General features: G+C 36.1%; 1 protein-coding gene across 2 annotated transcripts in view; it reads right to left on the bottom strand.

The window, feature by feature from the left end:
• Positions 1-20,000, bottom strand: part of LOC137625971 (uncharacterized) — a 461,042-nt gene that overhangs the window by 33,675 nt on the left and 407,367 nt on the right. For both annotated transcript variants that reach the window (XM_068357041.1, XM_068357040.1), the window contains exons 2-5: positions 13,671-13,843; positions 9,832-9,908; positions 252-341; positions 47-128 (exon numbers count right to left, since the gene is read on the bottom strand). In XM_068357041.1, coding sequence (XP_068213142.1) covers positions 47-128; positions 252-341; positions 9,832-9,908; positions 13,671-13,843 — 422 coding nt within the window. The remainder of the gene's footprint in view (positions 1-46; positions 129-251; positions 342-9,831; positions 9,909-13,670; positions 13,844-20,000) is intronic.

Genomic DNA, 20,000 nt, shown 5'->3' with positions numbered 1-20,000 from the left:
CTATGGACTCCAAAGAACAAACTATTTTTCCTTAAAAAATGATTACCTTTTGGAACCAACTGTTGTTGAAATATATCATGATCGTCAGGATGGATAACATTGTATATGCTGTGTCCCAGCAAGTCCACCTGCAAAAAAAGGAGCATAAGGTTTAGTAAAGAGACTAAGAGCCTTTATTAGAGGTTCGCAAAGTCCATATAATCATACTCTTTCTAATAATTTTATAGAAAATAACTGTATATATGACTGACCTGTGTGTGACCAAAGAACTGGTCTACCGTTTCTGTAATATACACCACTTTCCCCGATGACGTCACCACCAAGAGGAATCCCCCAACGGCCTGGAGAAAAGTCAGCACGTTATACAAAGATTGTTCTTGTACAGTTGAACACACAGCTCCAAAGCATATCTCACTTCGAAGAAGTGCACCCTGTCACACCATTATTTCGCTGCGAGCAACCAAACAGATAGCATAGGAGACATGGCCGAGGTGGTGGGCGGGGCTAAATTCAGGACCTCGCCACGCATTCAAGGTCAGGCTGGGTGCACTTCTTCAGAGAGAGTGTACCAGGAATTTCTGTGTCCAATTGTACATCTACAGCACCAAAAAGTAAAAAAAAAAAAGATTTAAAGTCATGAGATTCATTAATGGTAGAAAATGCAGCAATGTTTGCTTCAGATGCAGCTGAGTTTGAAATTATATAAAGACAAAATTCAAAACTGATGAAACTGAGAAGGGCAGAAACCCTAAAGTGACATCATATAACTGAAATTGGAATAAATTAAAGAGTTAAAAATATTGATTATAGATTTAGGTAAACCATTAGAAAATTACTGTACTTACAGTGTTAACCACATATACTTATATGCAACTTCCATTTTAAAACTAAATGAAAGGAATTAATAATCAGTATTTTATTTTAAATTGAGAATAAAAATTAAGAAACAAAATTCCTTTAAGGCAACAACAACAACAACAACAACAACAACAACAACAACGTTTCGATGGGAATTTCACAAAAATAAAATCCTAAAAAAATGAACAATAAGGTTAACGGCTGTGTACCGTGTCATGGGTAGACGTAATACTGGACACACCACACATACAATAATAGGAAACTAAATAGTCCAAAGTTGTGTTATGTAGGGTACTGTGGTTTGCCTTACTGAATATGAACTGTAGTATACAAGTGTGCATGTGAGAAATACACGTGTACGAATTATATTGTCATTAGCAATGCAGAACATATCAGAACACATGTACAGTTTGACACAGAAATTCCTGACACAACTCGCTCTGAAGAAGAGCACCACGTCACATCATTACTACTCGGCGAGTAACCAATAAGATAGTATAGGGCCACATGGCAGAGGCGGTGGGCGGGCACATACACACAAACTCTCCACGTAGTTGGGGTGTGCCAGAAATTCATGAGCCAAACTACGTTTAATTACAACAGCTCGCACAGATTTAGGAACGATTTTCTTATTCAATTGATACACAATTTGTATTTTTGGTGATGTTTCGCACAAAACAAATTTTCTTTCTGTTGAAGTGCCTTCAGCAATAAGTTTTGACGGTTTCTTACAACTCCATTACATTATACTAAAATCTTTTTCCCGTTAACAAACTGTAGCAGTTTTATTTTTTATTTTTTGGCACTTGGATATCGATGATAATAATATAAATTCATTTAACCAGCACATAAGATCATTTGACATTACGCTAACCACTTCATTAGCTCCACCAAGGAGGATATGTTTTCACCCCTGTCTGTTTGTTTGTCATCAGACTAACTCAAAATACAGATGAATTTCGATGAAAATTTCAGGATATGTCAACAATGGGCTAACTTGGAAATTATTATATTTTGGCGGTGATCCGGATCTAGTAAGGTTATTAAATTTATAGTAGATTAATTCACGACCAACATATGAATGAGGGAAAGCAGGGTCCGTGGACTTGAGTAAAATGTTGGCAATCTTCATTGGCGGAGGTCTGATATCTCTGATTGCTCTTCCTACTTGTTTAGCAATGAGGTCTGAGCATCTCTTTAACAAGCAACATTGTAATAAAATATATCTAAGTTGTGGATGAACCACTGATGGAAGTTTTCTGAGAAGTTCTCTGCCTAAAGGGACATAGCAGCCTAATTTGAATACCGATTAAATGGACGTATCATGTTTAGAAACCTAATTTGAATACTAGTTTAAATGTACGTACCCGAATCTGAATACTGGTTAAATGAAAACCTAATCAGGATACCAGTTAAATGAACGTAGCTTAATCTGAATACTGGTTGAATGGAAACCTAATCTAGATACCGGTTAGATGTACGAAACCTAATCTGACCACTGGTTAAATGGAAACCTAATCTGAATACCGGTTAAATGGACGTGGCCTAATGTGAATACTGGTTAAATGGAAACATTATATGAATACCAGTTAAATGGACATAACCTAATCTGAATACCGGTTAAATGAATGCATCAGATTTAGAAACCTAATTTGAATACTAGTTAAATGGACGTAACTTAATCTGAATAATGTTTAAAATTACATAGTAACCTAATCTGAATACCGGTTAAATAGACGTAACCTAATCTGAATACTGGTTAAATGGAAACCTAATCTTAATACTGGTTAAATGGAAACCTAATCTCAATACCGGTTAAATAGAAACCTAATCTGAATACCTGTTAAATAGAAACCTAATCTGAATACTGGTTAAACAGAAACCTAATCTGAATACTTGTTAAATAGAAACCTAATCTGAATACCTGTTAAATAGAAACCTAATCTGAATACTTGTTAAATAGAAACCTAATCTGAATACTGGTGAAACAGAAACCTAATCTGAATACTTGTTAAATAGAAACCTTATCTGAATACCTGTTAAACAGAAACCTAATCTGAATACTTGTTAAATAGAAACCTAATCTGAATACCTGTTAAATAGAAAACTAATCTGAATACTGGTTAAACAGAAACCTAATCTGAAGACCGGTTAAATAAAAACCTAATCTGAATACCTGTTAAATAGAAACCTAATCTGAATACTGGTTAAACAGAAACCTAATCTGAAGACCGGTTAAATAGAAACCTAATCAGAATACCTGTTAAATAGAAACCTAATCTGAATACTGGTTAAACAGAAACCTAATCTGAATACTTGTTAAATAGAAACCTAATCTGAATACCTGTTAAGTAGAAACCTAATCTGAATACTGGTTAAACAGAAACCTAATCTGAATACTGGTTAAATAGAAACCTAATCTGAATACCTGTTAAATAGAAACCTAATCTGAATACTGGTTAAACAGAAACCTAATCTGAATACTTGTTAAATAGAAACCTAATCTGAATACCTGTTAAATAGAAACCTAATCTGAATACTTGTTAAATAGAAACCTAATCTGAATACCTGTTAAATAGAAAACTAATCTGAATACTGGTTAAACAGAAACCTAATCTGAAGACCGGTTAAATAGAAACCTAATCTGAATACTGGTTAAACAGAAACCTAATCTGAAGACCGGTTAAATAGAAACCTAATCTGAATAGTGGTTAAACAGAAACCTAATCTGAATACTTGTTAAATAGAAACCTAATCTGAATACCCGTTAAATAGAAACCTAATCTAGATTCTGGTTAAACAGAAACCTAATCCGAAGACCGGTTAAATAGAAACCTAATCAGAATACCTGTTAAATAGAAACCTAATCTGAATACTGGTTAAACAGAAACCTAATCTAAATACTTGTTAAATAAAAACCTAATCTGAATACCTGTTAAATAGAAACATAATCTGAATACTGGTTAAACAGAAACCTAATCTGAAGACCGGTTAAATAGAAACCTAATCTGAATACCTGTTAAATAGAAACCTAATCTGAATACTGGTTAAACAGAAACCTAATCTGAATACCTGTTAAATAGAAACCTAATCTGAATACCTGTTAAATAGAAGCCTAATCTGGATACTGGTTAAACAGAAACCTAATCTGAAGACTGGTTAAACAGAAACCTAATCTGAAGACCGGTTAAACAGAAACCTAATCTGAATACTTGTTAAATAGAAACCTAATCTGAATACCCGTTAAATAGAAACCTAATCTGAATACTGGTTAAACAGAAACCTAATCTGAAGACCGGTTAAATAGAAACCTAATCTGAAGACCGGTTAAATAGAAACCTAATCAGAATACCTGTTAAATAGAAACCTAATCTGAATACTGGTTAAACAGAAACCTAATCTGAATACTTGTTAAATAAAAACCTAATCTGAATACCTGTTAAATAGAAACCTAATCTGAATACTGGTTAAACAGAAACCTAATCTGAAGACCGGTTAAATAGAAACCTAACCTGAATACCTGTTAAATAGGAACCTAATCTGAATACTGGTTAAACAGAAACCTAATCTGAATACCTGTTAAATAGAAACCTAATCTGAATACCTGTTAAATAGAAACCTAATCTGAATACTGGTTAAACAGAAACCTAATCTGAATACCTGTTAAATAGAAACCTAATCTGAAAACTGGTTAAACAGAAACCTAATCTGAATACTTGTTAAATAAAAACCTAATCTGAATACCTGTTAAATAGAAACCTAATCTGAATACTGGTTAAACAGAAACCTAATCTGAAGACCGGTTAAATAGAAACCTAATCAGAATACCTGTTAAACAGAAACCTAATCTGAATACTGGTTAAACAGAAACCTAATCTGAATACTTGTTAAATAAAAACCTAATCTGAATACCTGTTAAATAGAAACCTAATCTGAATACTGGTTAAACAGAAACCTGATCTGAAGACCAGTTAAATAGAAACCTAACCTGAATACCTGTTAAATAGAAACCTAATCTGAATACTGGTTAAATAGAAACCTAATCTGAAGACCTGTTAAGTGGACGGGACCGAATCTAATCTGAATACCAGATAATTGGACATGACCTAATCTGAATACTGGATAAACAGAAACCTAATCTGAATACCTGTTAAATAGAAACCTAATCTGAATACTGGTTAAACAGAAACCTAATCTGAAGACCAGTTAAATAGAAACCTAATCTGAATACCTGTTAAATAGAAACCTAATCTGAATACTGGTTAAACAGAAACCTAATCTGAATACCTGTTAAATAGAAACCTAATCTGAATACTGGTTAAATAGAAGCCTAATCTGAATACTGGTTAAATAGAAACCTAATCTGAATACCTGTTAAGTGGACATGACCGAATCTAATCTGAATACCAGATAAATGGACGTGACCTAATCTGAATACCAGATAAATGGACGTGACCTAATCTGAATACTGGATAAACAGAAACCTAATCTGAATACCTGTTAAATAGAAACCTAATCTGAATAGTGGTTAAACAGAAACCTAATCTGAAGACCGGTTAAATAGAAACCTAATCTGAATACTTGTTAAATAGAAACCTAATCTGAATACTGGTTAAACAGAAACCTAATCTGAATACCTGTTAAAGAGAAACCTAATCTGAATACTGGATAAACAGAAACCTAATCTGAATACCTGTTAAATAGAAACCTAATCTGAATACCTGTTAAATAGAAACCTAATCTGAATACTGGTTAAACAGAAACCTAATCTTAATACTGGTTAAATGGAAACCTAATCTGAATACTGGTTAAACAGAAACCTAATCTGAATACTGGTTAAATAGAAACCTAATCTGAATACCTGTTAAATAGAAACCTAATCTGAATACTGGTTAAACAGAAACCTAATCTGAATACTTGTCAAATAGAAACCTAATCTGAATACCTGTTAAATAGAAACCTAATCTGATACTGGTTAAACAGAAACCTAATCTGAATACTGGTTAAATAGAAACCTAATCTGAATACCTGTTAAATAGAAAACTAATCTGAATACTGGTTAAACAGAAACCTAATCTGAAGACCGGTTAAATAGAAACCTAATCTGAATACTGGTTAAACAGAAACCTAATCTGAAGACCGGTTAAATAGAAACCTAATCTGAATAGTGGTTAAACAGAAACCTAATCTGAATACTTGTTAAATAGAAACCTAATCTGAATACCTGTTAAATAGAAACCTAATCTGAATACTGGTTAAACAGAAACCTAATCTGAAGACCGGTTAAATAGAAACCTAATCAGAATACCTGTTAAATAGAAACCTAATCTGAATATTGGTTAAACAGAAACCTAATCTGAATACTTGTTAAATAAAAACCTAATCTGAATACCTGTTAAATAGAAACATAATCTGGATACTGGTTAAACAGAAACCTAATCTGAAGACCGGTTAAATAGAAACCTAACCTGAATACCTGTTAAATAGAAACCTAATCTGAATACTGGATAAACAGAAACCTAATCTGAATACCTGTTAAATAGAAACCTAATCTGAATACTGGTTAAACAGAAACCTAATCTGAATACCTGTTAAATAGAAACCTAATCTGAATACTGGTTATACAGAAACCTAATCTGAATACTTGTTAAATAAAAACCTAATCTGAATACCTGTTAAATAGAAACCTAATCTGAATACTGGTTAAACAGAAACCTAATCTGAAGACCGGTTAAATAGAAACCTAATCAGAATACCTGTTAAACAGAAACCTAATCTGAATACTGGTTTAACAGAAACCTAATCTGAATACTTGTTAAATAAAAACCTAATCTGAATACCTGTTAAATAGAAACCTAATCTGAATACCGGTTAAACAGAAACCTAATCTGAAGACCGGTTAAATAGAAACCTAATCTGAATACCTGTTAAATAGAAACCTAATCTGAATACTGGTTAAACAGAAACCTAATCTGAATACCTGTTAAATAGAAACCTAATCAGAATACCTGTTAAACAGAAACCTAATCTGAATACTGGTTAAACAGAAACCTAATCTGAATACTTGTTAAATAAAAACCTAATCTGAATACCTGTTAAATAGAAACCTAATCTGAAAACCGGTTAAACAGAAACCTAATCTGAAGACCGGTTAAATAGAAACCTAATCTGAATACCTGTTAAATAGAAACCTAATCTGAATACTGGTTAAACAGAAACCTAATCTGAATACCTGTTAAATAGAAACCTAATCAGAATACCTGTTAAACAGAAACCTAATCTGAATAGTGGTTAAACAGAAACCTAATCTGAATACTTGTTAAATAAAAACCTAATCTGAATACCTGTTAAATAGAAACCTAATCTGAATACCGGTTAAACAGAAACCTAATCTGAAGACCGGTTAAATAGAAACCTAATCTGAATACCTGTTAAATAGAAACCTAATCTGAATACTGGTTAAACAGAAAGCTAATCTGAATACTTGTTAAATAAAAACCTAATCTGAATACCTGTTAAATAGAAACCTAATCTGAATACTGGTTAAACAGAAACCTAATCTGAAGACCGGTTAAATAGAAACCTAATCAGAATACCTGTTAAACAGAAACCTAATCTGAATACTGGTTAAACAGAAACCTAATCTGAATACTTGTTAAATAAAAACCTAATCTGAATACCTGTTAAATAGAAACCTAATCTGAATACCGGTTAAACAGAAACCTAATCTGAAGACCGGTTAAATAGAAACCTAATCAGAATACCTGTTAAATAGAAACCTAATCTGAATACTGGTTAAACAGAAACCTAATCTTAATACTGGTTAAATGGAAACCTAATCTCAATACCGGTTAAATAGAAACCTAATCTTACTACTGGTTAAATGGAAACCTAATCTGAATACTGGTTAAACAGAAACCTAATCTGAATACTAGTTAAACGGACGTAATTTAATCTGAATAACGATTAAATTGACGTATCGCCTTTAGAAACCTAGTTTGAATACTAGTTAAATGGACGTAATTCAATCTGAATACCGGTTCTGACAAATGCAATAAATCTGAAATGAATTAGAATCAGCGCAGGGCTGCATAATTAAGAGAGCGCGCACGCTGCTTCGGTGAGTTTACGAAACCTATTTCAACTTTCTGTGCCCGAATCCTTAGCAAGTTCATGATTTCGTTTTGGCGATCATTTCCGTCCCGATTTCACAGACTATTTCATATTGAAAAGTCTTCAAACTAATAATCAAGTATTATTTTCATGTTCAACACCATCTATAATAGTAGTAGGTTGGCCAGGGCATCAGCCGCCCGTAGAGATACTACCGCTAGAGTGTTATGGGGTCCTGTGACTGGCCAGACAGTACTACATTGGATCATTCTCTCTGGTTACGGTTCACTTTCCCTTTGCCTACTCATACACCGAATAGTCTGGCCTATTCTTTACGGATTCTCCTCTGTCCCCATACACTTGACAAGATTACCAAACAATTCTTCTTCACCCAAGGGGTTAACTACTGCACTGTAATTGGTCAGTGGCTACTTTCCTCTTGGTAAGGGTAGAGGAGACTCTTTAGCTATGGCAAGCAGCTCTTCTAGAAGGACACTCCAAAATCAAACCATTGTTCTTAGTCTTGGTAGTGCCATAGCCTCTGTATCATGGTCTTCCACTGTCTTGGGCTACAGTTCTCTTGTTTGAGGGTACACTCGGGCACACTATTCTATCTAATTTCTCTTCCTCTTGTTTTCTTAAATTATTCAAAGTTTATATATGAAATATTTATTTTAATGTTGTTACTGTTCTTAAAATGTTTTATTTTTGCTTGTTTCCTTTCCTCACTGGGCTATTTTTCCTGTTGGGGCCCCTGGGCTTATAGCATCCTGCTTTTCCAATTAGGGTTGTAGCTTAGCAATTAATAATAATAATAATAATAATAATAATAATAATATATAAAGAACTTCAGATGTTCAAACATGCAGCGAATGTTTTTATGTTGAACAGCGAATGTATTTATGTGAAACAGGCTGGCTTAAGTTTCTTTTTATCGTTTATATATGACGGATCTATTTAAACATAGTTACTGATCTTCGCATATTCTATGTTCTTTATTCATTACTTCTCATAGTTTATTTATTTGCTCATTTCCTTTCTTCACTGGACTATTTTTCCCTGTTGGAGCCCTTTAAAGGCTTATAATATCCTGCTTTTCCAATTAGGGTAACATCCTGCTTTTCCAATTAGGGTTGTAGCTTAGCTAATAATAATAATAATAATAATAATAATAATAATAATAATAATAATAATAATAATAATGACCAATTGGTTAAGTACTCATATAGGTCGGGTGCGTGAGTGTCCGGCTGATATAAATAAATAAATAAATAAATATATACTGCATATATATATATATATATATATATATATATATATATATATATATATATATATATATATATATGCGTATGTATGTATGTATGTTTTTTTCATCTTCCCTCTCACGCTGTACGGCATTGACATACATATGACTACTCGGTCTTTCCCCGTCCCTCGGGTAGGGGGGAGAGAGTAGTCGTACCCTGATGAGAGGGGATAATCCAAGAGGTACACTCGGTAGCCACAATCTCCCACAAATTGCTGAAACTGCCATGTTGTAGCTAGGAAAGGGGGAAGGGTTGAATTTGTGTTGCGATGATCATCTATATTTAGGCGTCATTTTTGACGGCTCGGGTATACCATACCAGCAGAATATATTCGCAAAGGCGGTCCAATATATTCATGCAATAGCTAAAACTGGTTGATTTTTATAATCTCATTCCCTTACTATCAAAACGGATAGATCCAGAGCCTTTTGCAGATCAGACAATAGCACCGGGATACAATAATATCTAGTTAGAAAACAGAAACTCACTATCCCAACTCTACAAATAGTAAATCTACTTGGACAACAAAAATGGCATAATGAAAATATACCTCAGCCAAAGTGTGAGTGATTTCTCTGCCGAAATCTGGGGTTCTCTTGTTGGACGGGTCATCGTCATCGTTCAGTACTGAAATGGATAATTATAATAATAATAATAATAATAATAATAATAATAATAATAATAATAATAATAATAATAGTAATAATAATAATAATTTTCTTAAGCATTCTTGAACGTTTTCATCTTTAAATTTTACAATTTATAAGAGAATGAAAAATATAGTATCGGAACTAAGGTAACATATAAAAGCAGTTAATTCATACATGAAACAGGACGTGCCATATATAGCAATAATCTTAACTATGTGCCTTGTACCTGCATGAGCAAGTGTAGAACAAAATCTAAGATGACTCAGACACATTCTATATAGGACAGACATTATCAACTTATCTTGTGACTAAATAATTAAAACGCAAGATAATTATATTCCATTGAATAGATAAAGACACAAACATATACATTTATATAAATATAAGCTTACATATTTATAAATACTGAACATACAAATTTATATACATATATATATACATATATATATATATATATATAAATATATATATATATATATATATATATATATATATATATATAAATATATATATATATATATATATATATATATATAAACATAAATTAATAAATTATATAGAACATATAGATATATATATAGATATATATATATATATATATATATATATATATATATATATATATATATATTATATATATATATGCATACATACATACATATACCAAGGCACTTCCCCCAATTTTGGGGGGTAGCCGAATCAACAAATGAAACAAAACAAAAAGGGGACCTCTACTCTCTACGTTCCTACAGCCTAACAAGGGACTCAACAAAGTTCAGCTGGTACAGCTAAGGTGCCACAGCTCACCCTCCCACATTATCCACCACAGATGAAGCTTCATAATGCTGAATCCCCTACTGCTGCTACCTCCGCGGTCATCTAAGGCATCGGAGGCAGCAGCAGGGCCTACCGGAACTGCGTCACAATCGCTCGCCATTCATTCCTATTTCTAGCACGCTTTCTTGCCTCTCACACATCTATCCTCCTATCACCCAGAGCTTTCTTCACTCCATCCATCCACCCAAACCTTGGCCTTCCTCTTGTACTTTTCCCATCAACTCTTGCATTCATCACCTTCTTTAGCAGACAGCCATTTTCCATTCTCTCAACATGGCCAAACCACCTCAACACATTCATATCCACTCTAGCTGCTAACTCATATCTTACACCCGTTCTCACTCTCACCACTTCGTTCCTAACCCTATCTACTCGAGATACACCAGCCATACTCCTTAGACACTTCATCTCAAAAACATTCAATTTCTGTCTCTCCGTCACTTTCATTCCCCACAACTCCGATCCATACATCACAGTTGGTACAATCACTTTCTCATATAGAACTCTTTTTACATTCATGCCCAACCCTCTATTTTTTACTACTCCCTTAACTGCCCCCAACACTTTGCAACCTTCATCCACTCTCTGACGTACATCTGCTTCCACTCCACCATTTGCTGCAACAACAGACCCCAAGTACTTAAACTGATCCACTTCCTCAAGTAACTCTCCATTCAACATGACATTCAACCTTGCACCACCTTCCCTTCTCGTATATCTCATAACCTTACTCTTACCCACATTAACTCTCAACTTCCTTCTCTCACACACTCTTCCAAATTCTGTCACTAATCGGCCAAGCTTCTCTTCTGTGTCTGCAACCAGTACAGTATCATCTGCAAACAACAACTGATTTACCTCCCATTCATGGTCATTCTCGTCTACCAGTTTTAATCCTCGTCCAAGCACTCGAGCATTCACCTCTCTCACCACTCCATCAACATACAAGTTAAACAACCACAGTGACATAACACATCCCTGTCTCAGCCCCACTCTCACCGGAAACCAATCACTCACTTCATTTCCTATCCTAACACATGCTTTACTACCTTTGTAGAAACTTTTCACTGCTTGCAACAACTTTCCACCAACTCCATATAACCTCATCACATTCCACATTGCTTCCCTATCAACTCTATCATACGCTTTCTCCAGATCCATAAACGCAACATACACCTCCTTACCTTTTGCTAAATATTTCTCGCATATCTGCCTTACTGTAAAAATCTGATTCATACAACCCCTACCTCTTCTAAAACCACCCTGTATTTCTAAGATTGCATTCTCTGTTTTATCCTTGATCCTATTAATCATTACTCTACCATACACTTTTCCAACTACGCTTAACAAACTAATACCTCGAGTTGCAACACTCATGCACATCTCCCTTACCCTTATATAGTGGTACAATACATGCACAAACCCAATCTACTGGTACCATTGACAACACAAAACACATATTAAACAATCTCACCAATCATTCAAGTACAGTCACACCCCCTTCTTTCAACATCTCAGCTCTCACACCATCCATACCAGATGCTTTTCTTACTCTCGTTTCATCTAGTGCTCTCCTCACTTCATCTATTGTATTCTCTCTCTCATTCTCATCTCCCATCACTGGCACCTCAAAACCTGCAACAGCAATTATATCTGCCTCCCTATTATCCTCAACATTCAGTAAACTTTCAAAATATTCCGCCCATCTTTTCCTTGCCTCCTCTCCTTTTAACAACCTCCCATTTCCATCTTTCACTGTTTCTTCAATTCTTGAGCCAGCCTTCCTTACTCTCTTCACTTCTTTCCAAAACTTATTCTTATTCTCTTCATATGAATGACCCAATCCCTGACCCCACCTCAGGTCAGCTGCCCTCTTTGCCTCACGTACCTTGCACTTTACTTCCACATTTTTCTCTTTATATTTTTCATACTTCTCTACACTATTACTCTGCAGCCATTCTTCAAAAGCCCTCTTTTTCTTTTCCACTTTTACCTTCACTCCTTCATTCCACCATTCACTGCCCTTCCTCATGCTGCCTCCAACAACCTTCTTGCCACACACATCACTTGCAATCCCAACAAAATTTTCTTTTACTAACTTCCACTCCTCCTCTAAATTGCCAGTTTCTCTTACTTTCACTTCGTCATATGTCATTTTCAACCTTTCTTGATATTTACTTTTTACCCCCGGTTTTATTAGCTCTTCAACCCTCACTAGCTCCCTTTTACATTCACCTACTCTATTCCCCCACTCTTTTGCTACAACTAATTTTCCTTCCACCAAAAAATTATCAGACATACCGTTAGCCATACCCCTAAACAAGTGCACGTCTTTCAATCTTCCAAACATTCTTTTAGTTATAAATACATAATCCATTAATGCCCTTTCTACTACTCTTCCATTTGCCACTATTACCCATGCATACTTATTTTATATATGTAATATATATATATATATATATATGTAATATATATATATATATATATATATATATATATATATATATATATATATATATATATATATATATATATATAAAGCATATTTTGATATATTCATACCTTTATACATACATAAATATAATGTATGTATGTATGTATATATATATATATATATATATATATATATATATATATATATATATATATATATATATATACACTAAGGTACCTATCAAACTCAGTTCACCGCATGAGGAGTACTGTAGGCATTGTAAATGGTCCATACAGAAATCCGGCCACTAAATGCGTTTCAGCTTCCTTTCTTCGACTTTTCTGTCCAACCTCTTCTACATGCCACTTCGTATGGTAACTTACAAGGATTTCTCACAGCGGCACTTGGGCCAACTGCCGGCCAATTTCTACAAACCAAACAATAAATCCCAACAGACGATAGACTCACTCTTATGCATCCTTATGTAGTTGGCCGCGAGTCTGAGCACGGAAGTTTTGTCTATTCGTTTGTTAGCGCTGGCCCCAGACCCCAGGGGCACGATGCCGGCGATCTCCGCCACGTAGTTGTTGAGCTTATCCCGGCGCATCTTCTCCGCCATGTTCCGCATCTCTCGGGAAGAACTGCGAAAGAGAAGACAAAGTATAAAAGTTAATACGATCATTGCCAATAAAGAGAGGCTGGGAAGCACTGGTTATTATTACCCTGTCAACCTAAGACCATCGTAGGAAAAACAGAATGATTCAAGTTACGACACCCTCACTGGAAAAGCGTCATAATTCAAGTTATGACCCCTCATTAGAAAAGCAGAATGCTTCAGGTTACGACCCTTATTATTATTATTATTATTATTAATAGCTAAGCTACAACCCTAGATGGAAAAGCAAGATGCTATAAGCCCAAGGGCTCCAACAGGGAAAAATAACCCAGAGAGGAAAGGAAACAAGGAACAGATGTTTCATATCTAAACTCTAAAAAGGCTTATGTCAGCCTCCTCAACATGAAAACATTTTCTACAATTTTGAACTTTTTAAGTGCTACCGATTCTACTACCCGATTAGAAAGATAATTCCACAACTTGGTCACAGCTGGAATGAAACTTCAAGAATACTGGGTAATATTGAGCCTCATGGGGGAGAAGGCCTGACTATTAGAAATATCTGCATGCCTAGTATTACGAACAGGATGAACTGTCCTGGAAGATCTGAATGTAAGGGATAATCAGAATTATGAAAAATCTTATACAACATGCATAACGAACTAATTGAACAACGGTGCCAGAGATTAATACCTACATCAGGAATGAGAATCTAATAGACCGTAAATTCCTGTCCAACAAATTAAGATGAGAATATGCAGCAGACGACCAGACAGGAGAACAATACTTGAAAAAAGGTAGAATGAAAGAATTAAAACACTTCTTCAGAATAGATTCATCACCGAAAATCTGAAAAGATTTCCTCAATAAGCCAATTTTTTGTAACATTGAAGATGACACAGACCTAATGTGTTTCTCAAAAGTAAATTTGCTGTCAAGAATCACACCTAAAATTTCAAAAGCCATACTAAGTTAAAGAAACATAATCAATGCTGAGATTTGGATGTTGAGGACCAACTGTCCTCAACTTACGTACAATCATATCTTGAGTTTTGCTAGGATTGAACTTCATGCCACATAACTGGCACCATGCACTAATTTTAGCTAATCTCTATCAAGGGATTCAGCAACCCAAGGAGATGGAATCGATGCAAACAGTGTAGCACGATCTGCATGTGCAACGAGCTTGTTTTCTAGGTCAAACCACATGTCATGTGTATATAGTGTAAAAAGTAATGGGCCAAGAACACCACCCTGAGAAACACAAGAGATCACATTCCTATACTAACTATGGTGCCCATCAACAACAACTCTTTGTGATTTGTTACTTAAGAATTGAATAATGATGCTAAGAAACGACCCACCCACTCCCAATTGTTTGAGTTTGAAAACAAGGACCTCATGATTAACACGGTCAAATGCAGCACTAAAATCAAGGCCAATCACATGAACTTCCTGACCACAATCAAGGGATTTCTGTACAGCACTGAAAATTGTAAGAAGGGTATCACACGCTCAGAGGTCTTTACGAAAAACAAATGGTAAACTAGGGTACAGACGATTAATTACCTTCAGCAAACCTATTAAGATGTTTTGCCAAAAAAGAAATGTTCAAAAACTTTAGATAATATAGGAGTTATGGAAATTGGGCAGTAATCAGGTGGACTTGAGCTACCCCAAACAAATTTACATAGTTCAGTAACATTACCGATTCTGCAACAAGTGCTAAAAGCTCCTCTTCTTGCTAACTTGCACAAAATAACAGATAACTTTGAAGCTAAGAAATCCGGAATCTTTATAAAAATTCAAGGAAAAATACCATTTGAATCTACATCTCCAGCATCAAGGTCCTTCACGAGAGCTTTAATTTCAAGAGATCGAAAAACTAATCTAGCTAGTTTCGCCTCTTGAAAGCAGGAATGAAGATCAAGTTTCTCATTATTCTGCTTACTGTCAAACAAATCGGCCAAAAGAGTTCCTTTGGACAGTGAGTGACAGAGCCATCTGGTTTAAGTAAAGGAGGAACTGTTGCATCTACACCAAAGAGTGCAGATTTAAGGGTAGTTCACCGCGTATGTTCAGGGCGTTATATCAGAAAGGGGTTCTTCTATGGTTAAATTGGAAAAGCAGAGTGCTCCAAATTACAACCGTCATTGGAAACGAAGAATGCTCCAAGCTACAACCCTCTGTGGAAAAGCTGAATGCCTCAAGTTTCGACCCTTATTGGAAAAGCAGCATGCTTCAAGCTATGACCCTCATTGAAAAAGCAGAATGCTTCAAGCTATGACCTTCATTGGAAAAGCCGTATGCTATATGTTATGACCCTCATTGGTAAAGAAGCATACTTCAAGTTATGATCCTTCATTGGAAAAGCAGAATGCTTCAAGTTACAACCCTCATTGGAAAAGAAGATTAATTCAAGTTACGAAACTCATTGAAAAAGCTGAATGCCGCAAGCTACGACCCTTGTTGGGAAAGCAGAATGCTTCGACCCTCATTGAAAAAGAAGACTGCTTCAAGCTACAACCCTCGTTGGAAAAGCAGAATCTTCAAGCTACGACAATTGTTGGAAAAGCAGACTGCTTCAAGCTACGACCCTCGGAAAAGCAAAATACTGCAAGCTACAACCCTCATTGAACAGCTGAATGCCTCATGCTACGACCATCATTGTTAAAGCAGAATGCTTCAAGCTATAACCCTCCTTGGAATAGCAGAATGCTTCAAGCTACAACCCTCGTTGTTGGAAAAGAATAATGCCTCAAGCTATGACCCTAATTAGAATAGCAGAATGCCTCATGCTACAAACCTCACTGGAAAAGCAGGTTGCTTCAAGCTACGACGCTTGTTGGAAACTGGGAATGCTTCAAGCTAAAACCCTCATTGGAATAGCAGAATGCTTAAAGCTATGCCCATCAAACGAAAAGCAGAATGCTTCAAGTTATGATCCTCATTGGAATAGCAGAAAGCTTCAAGCTACAACCCTCGGAAAATCAGAATGCTTGAGGGTACGACACTTCTTGGAATAGCAGAATGCTTAAAGCTATGACCCTTATTGGAAAAGCAGAATGCTTCAAGCAATGACCCTCATTTCAATAGCAGAATGCTTCAAGTAACGAACCTCATTTCAATAGAAAAATGCTTCAAGTAACGAACCTCATTCCAATAGCAGAATGCTTCCAGCAACGACCCTCATTTCAATAGCAGAATGCTTCAAGCAACGACCCTCATTTCAATAGCAAAATGCTTCAAGCAATGACCCTCATTTCAATAGCAGAATGCTTCAAGTAACGAACCTCATTTCAATAGAAAAATGCTTCAAGTAACGAACCTCATTTCAATAGAAAAATGCTTCAAGTAACGAACCTCATTCCAATAGCAGAATGCTTCCAGCAACGACCCTCATTTCAATAGCAGAATGCTTCAAGCAACGACCCTCATTTCAATAGCAGAATGCTTCAAGCAACGACCCTCATTCCAATAGCAGAATGCTTCAAGTAACGAACCTCATTTCAATAGCAGAATGCTTCAAGTAACGAACCTCATTCCAATAGCAGAATGCTTCAAGCAACGACCCTCATTTCAATAGCAGAATGCTTCAAGCAACGACCCTCGTTTCAATAGCAGAATGCTTCAAGCAACGACCCTCATTTCAATACCAGAATGCTTCAAGCAACGACCCTCATTCCAATAGCAGAATGCTTCAAGTAACGAACCTCATTTCAATAGCAGAATGCTTCAAGTAACGAACCTCATTTCAATAGCAGAATGCTTCAAGTAACGAACCTCATTCCAATAGCAGAATGCTTCCAGCAACGACCCTCATTTCAATAGCAGAATGCTTCAAGCAACGACCCTCATTTCAATAGCAGAATGCTTCAAGCAACGACCCTCATTTCAATAGCAGAATGCTTCAAGCAACGACCCTCATTTCAATAGCAGAATGCTTCAAGTAACGAACCTCATTCCAATAGCAGAATGCTTCCAGCAACGACCCTCATTTCAATAGCAGAATGCTTCAAGCAACGACCCTCATTTCAATAGCAGAATGCTTCAAGCAACGACCCTCATTCCAATAGCAGAATGCTTCAAGCAACGAACCTCATTTCAATAGCAGAATGCTTCAAGCAACGACCCTCATTCCAATAGCAGAATGCTTCAAGTAACGAACCTCATTCCAATAGCAGAATGCTTCAAGTAACGAACCTCATTCCAATAGCAGAATGCTTCAAGCAACGACCCTCATTCCAATAGCAGAATGCTTCAAGTAACGAACCTCATTTCAATAGCAGAATGCTTCAAGCAACGACCCTCATTTCAATAGCAGAATGCTTCAAGCAACGACCCTCATTTCAATACCAGAATGCTTCAAGCAACGACCCTCATTTCAATAGCAGAATGCTTCAAGCAACGACCCTCATTCCAATAGCAGAATGCTTCAAGTAACGAACCTCATTTCAATAGCAGAATGCTTCAAGTAACGAACCTCATTTCAATAGCAGAATGCTTCAAGTAACGAACCTCATTCCAATAGCAGAATGCTTCCAGCAACGACCCTCATTTCAATACCAGAATGCTTCAAGCAACGACCCTCATTTCAATACCAGAATGCTTCAAGCAACGACCCTTATTTCAATAGCAGAATGCTTCAAGTAACGACCCTCATTTCAATAGCAGAATGCTTCAAGTAACGAACCTCATTCCAATAGCAGAATGCTTCAAGTAACGAACCTCATTTCAATAGCAGAATGCTTTAAGTAACGAACCTCATTCCAATAGCAGAATGCTTCCAGCAACGACCCTCATTTCAATACCAGAATGCTTCAAGCAACGACCCTCATTTCAATACCAGAATGCTTCAAGCAACGACCCTCATTTCAATAGCAGAATGCTTCAAGTAACGACCCTCATTCCAATAGCAGAATGCTTCAAGTAACGAACCTCATTCCAATAGCAGAATGCTTCAAGCAACGACCCTCATTTCAATAGCAGAATGCTTCCAGCAACGACCCTCATTTCAATAGCAGAATGCTTCAAGCAACGACCCTCATTTCAATAGCAGAATGCTTCAAGCAACGACCCTCATTCCAATAGCAGAATGCTTCAAGTAACGAACCTCATTTCAATAGCAGAATGCTTCAAGCAACGACCCTCATTCCAATAGCAGAATGCTTCAAGTAACGAACCTCATTTCAATACCAGAATGCTTCAAGCAACGACCCTCATTCCAATAGCAGAATGCTTCAAGTAACGAACCTCATTTCAATAGCAGAATGCTTCAAGTAACGAACCTCATTTCAATAGCAGAATGCTTCAAGTAACGAACCTCATTCCAATACCAGAATGCTTCCAGCAACGACCCTCATTTCAATACCAGAATGCTTCCAGCAACGACCCTCATTTCAATACCAGAATGCTTCAAGCAACGACCCTCATTTCAATACCAGAATGCTTCAAGCAACGACCCTCATTTCAATAGCAGAATGCTTCAAGCAATGACCCTCCTTGGAATAGCAAAATGCTTCAAGCTACAACCCTCGTTGTTGGAAAAGAATAATGCCTCAAGCTATGACCCTAATTAGAATAGCAGAATGCCTCATGCTACAAACCTCACTGGAAAAGCAGGTTGCTTCAAGCTACGACGCTTGTTGGAAAATGGGAATGCTTCAAGCTAAAACCCTCATTGGAATAGCAGAATGCTTAAAGCTATGCCCATCAAACGAAAAGCAGAATGCTTCAAGTTATGATCCTCATTGGAATAGCAGAAAGCTTCAAGCTACAACCCTCGGAAAATCAGAATGCTTGAGGGTACGACACTTCTTGGAATGGCAGAATGCTTAAAGCTATGACCCTTATTGGAAAAGCAGAATGCTTCAAGCAATGACCCTCATTTCAATAGCAGAATGCTTCAAGTAACGAACCTCATTTCAATAGAAAAATGCTTCAAGTAACGAACCTCATTCCAATAGCAGAATGCTTCCAGCAACGACCCTCATTTCAATAGCAGAATGCTTCAAGCAACGACCCTCATTTCAATAGCAGAATGCTTCAAGCAATGACCCTCATTTCAATAGCAGAATGCTTCAAGTAACGAACCTCATTTCAACAGAAAAATGCTTCAAGTAACGAACCTCATTTCAATAGCAGAATGCTTCAAGCAACGACCCTCATTTCAATAGCAGAAT

The sequence above is a fragment of the Palaemon carinicauda genome, chromosome 33 (assembly GCF_036898095.1).
Source record: "Palaemon carinicauda isolate YSFRI2023 chromosome 33, ASM3689809v2, whole genome shotgun sequence".
NCBI lineage: Eukaryota > Metazoa > Arthropoda > Malacostraca > Decapoda > Palaemonidae > Palaemon > Palaemon carinicauda.
Note: the sequence above shows the minus strand (reverse complement) of the source record. Positions and strands in the feature narration are given on the sequence as shown.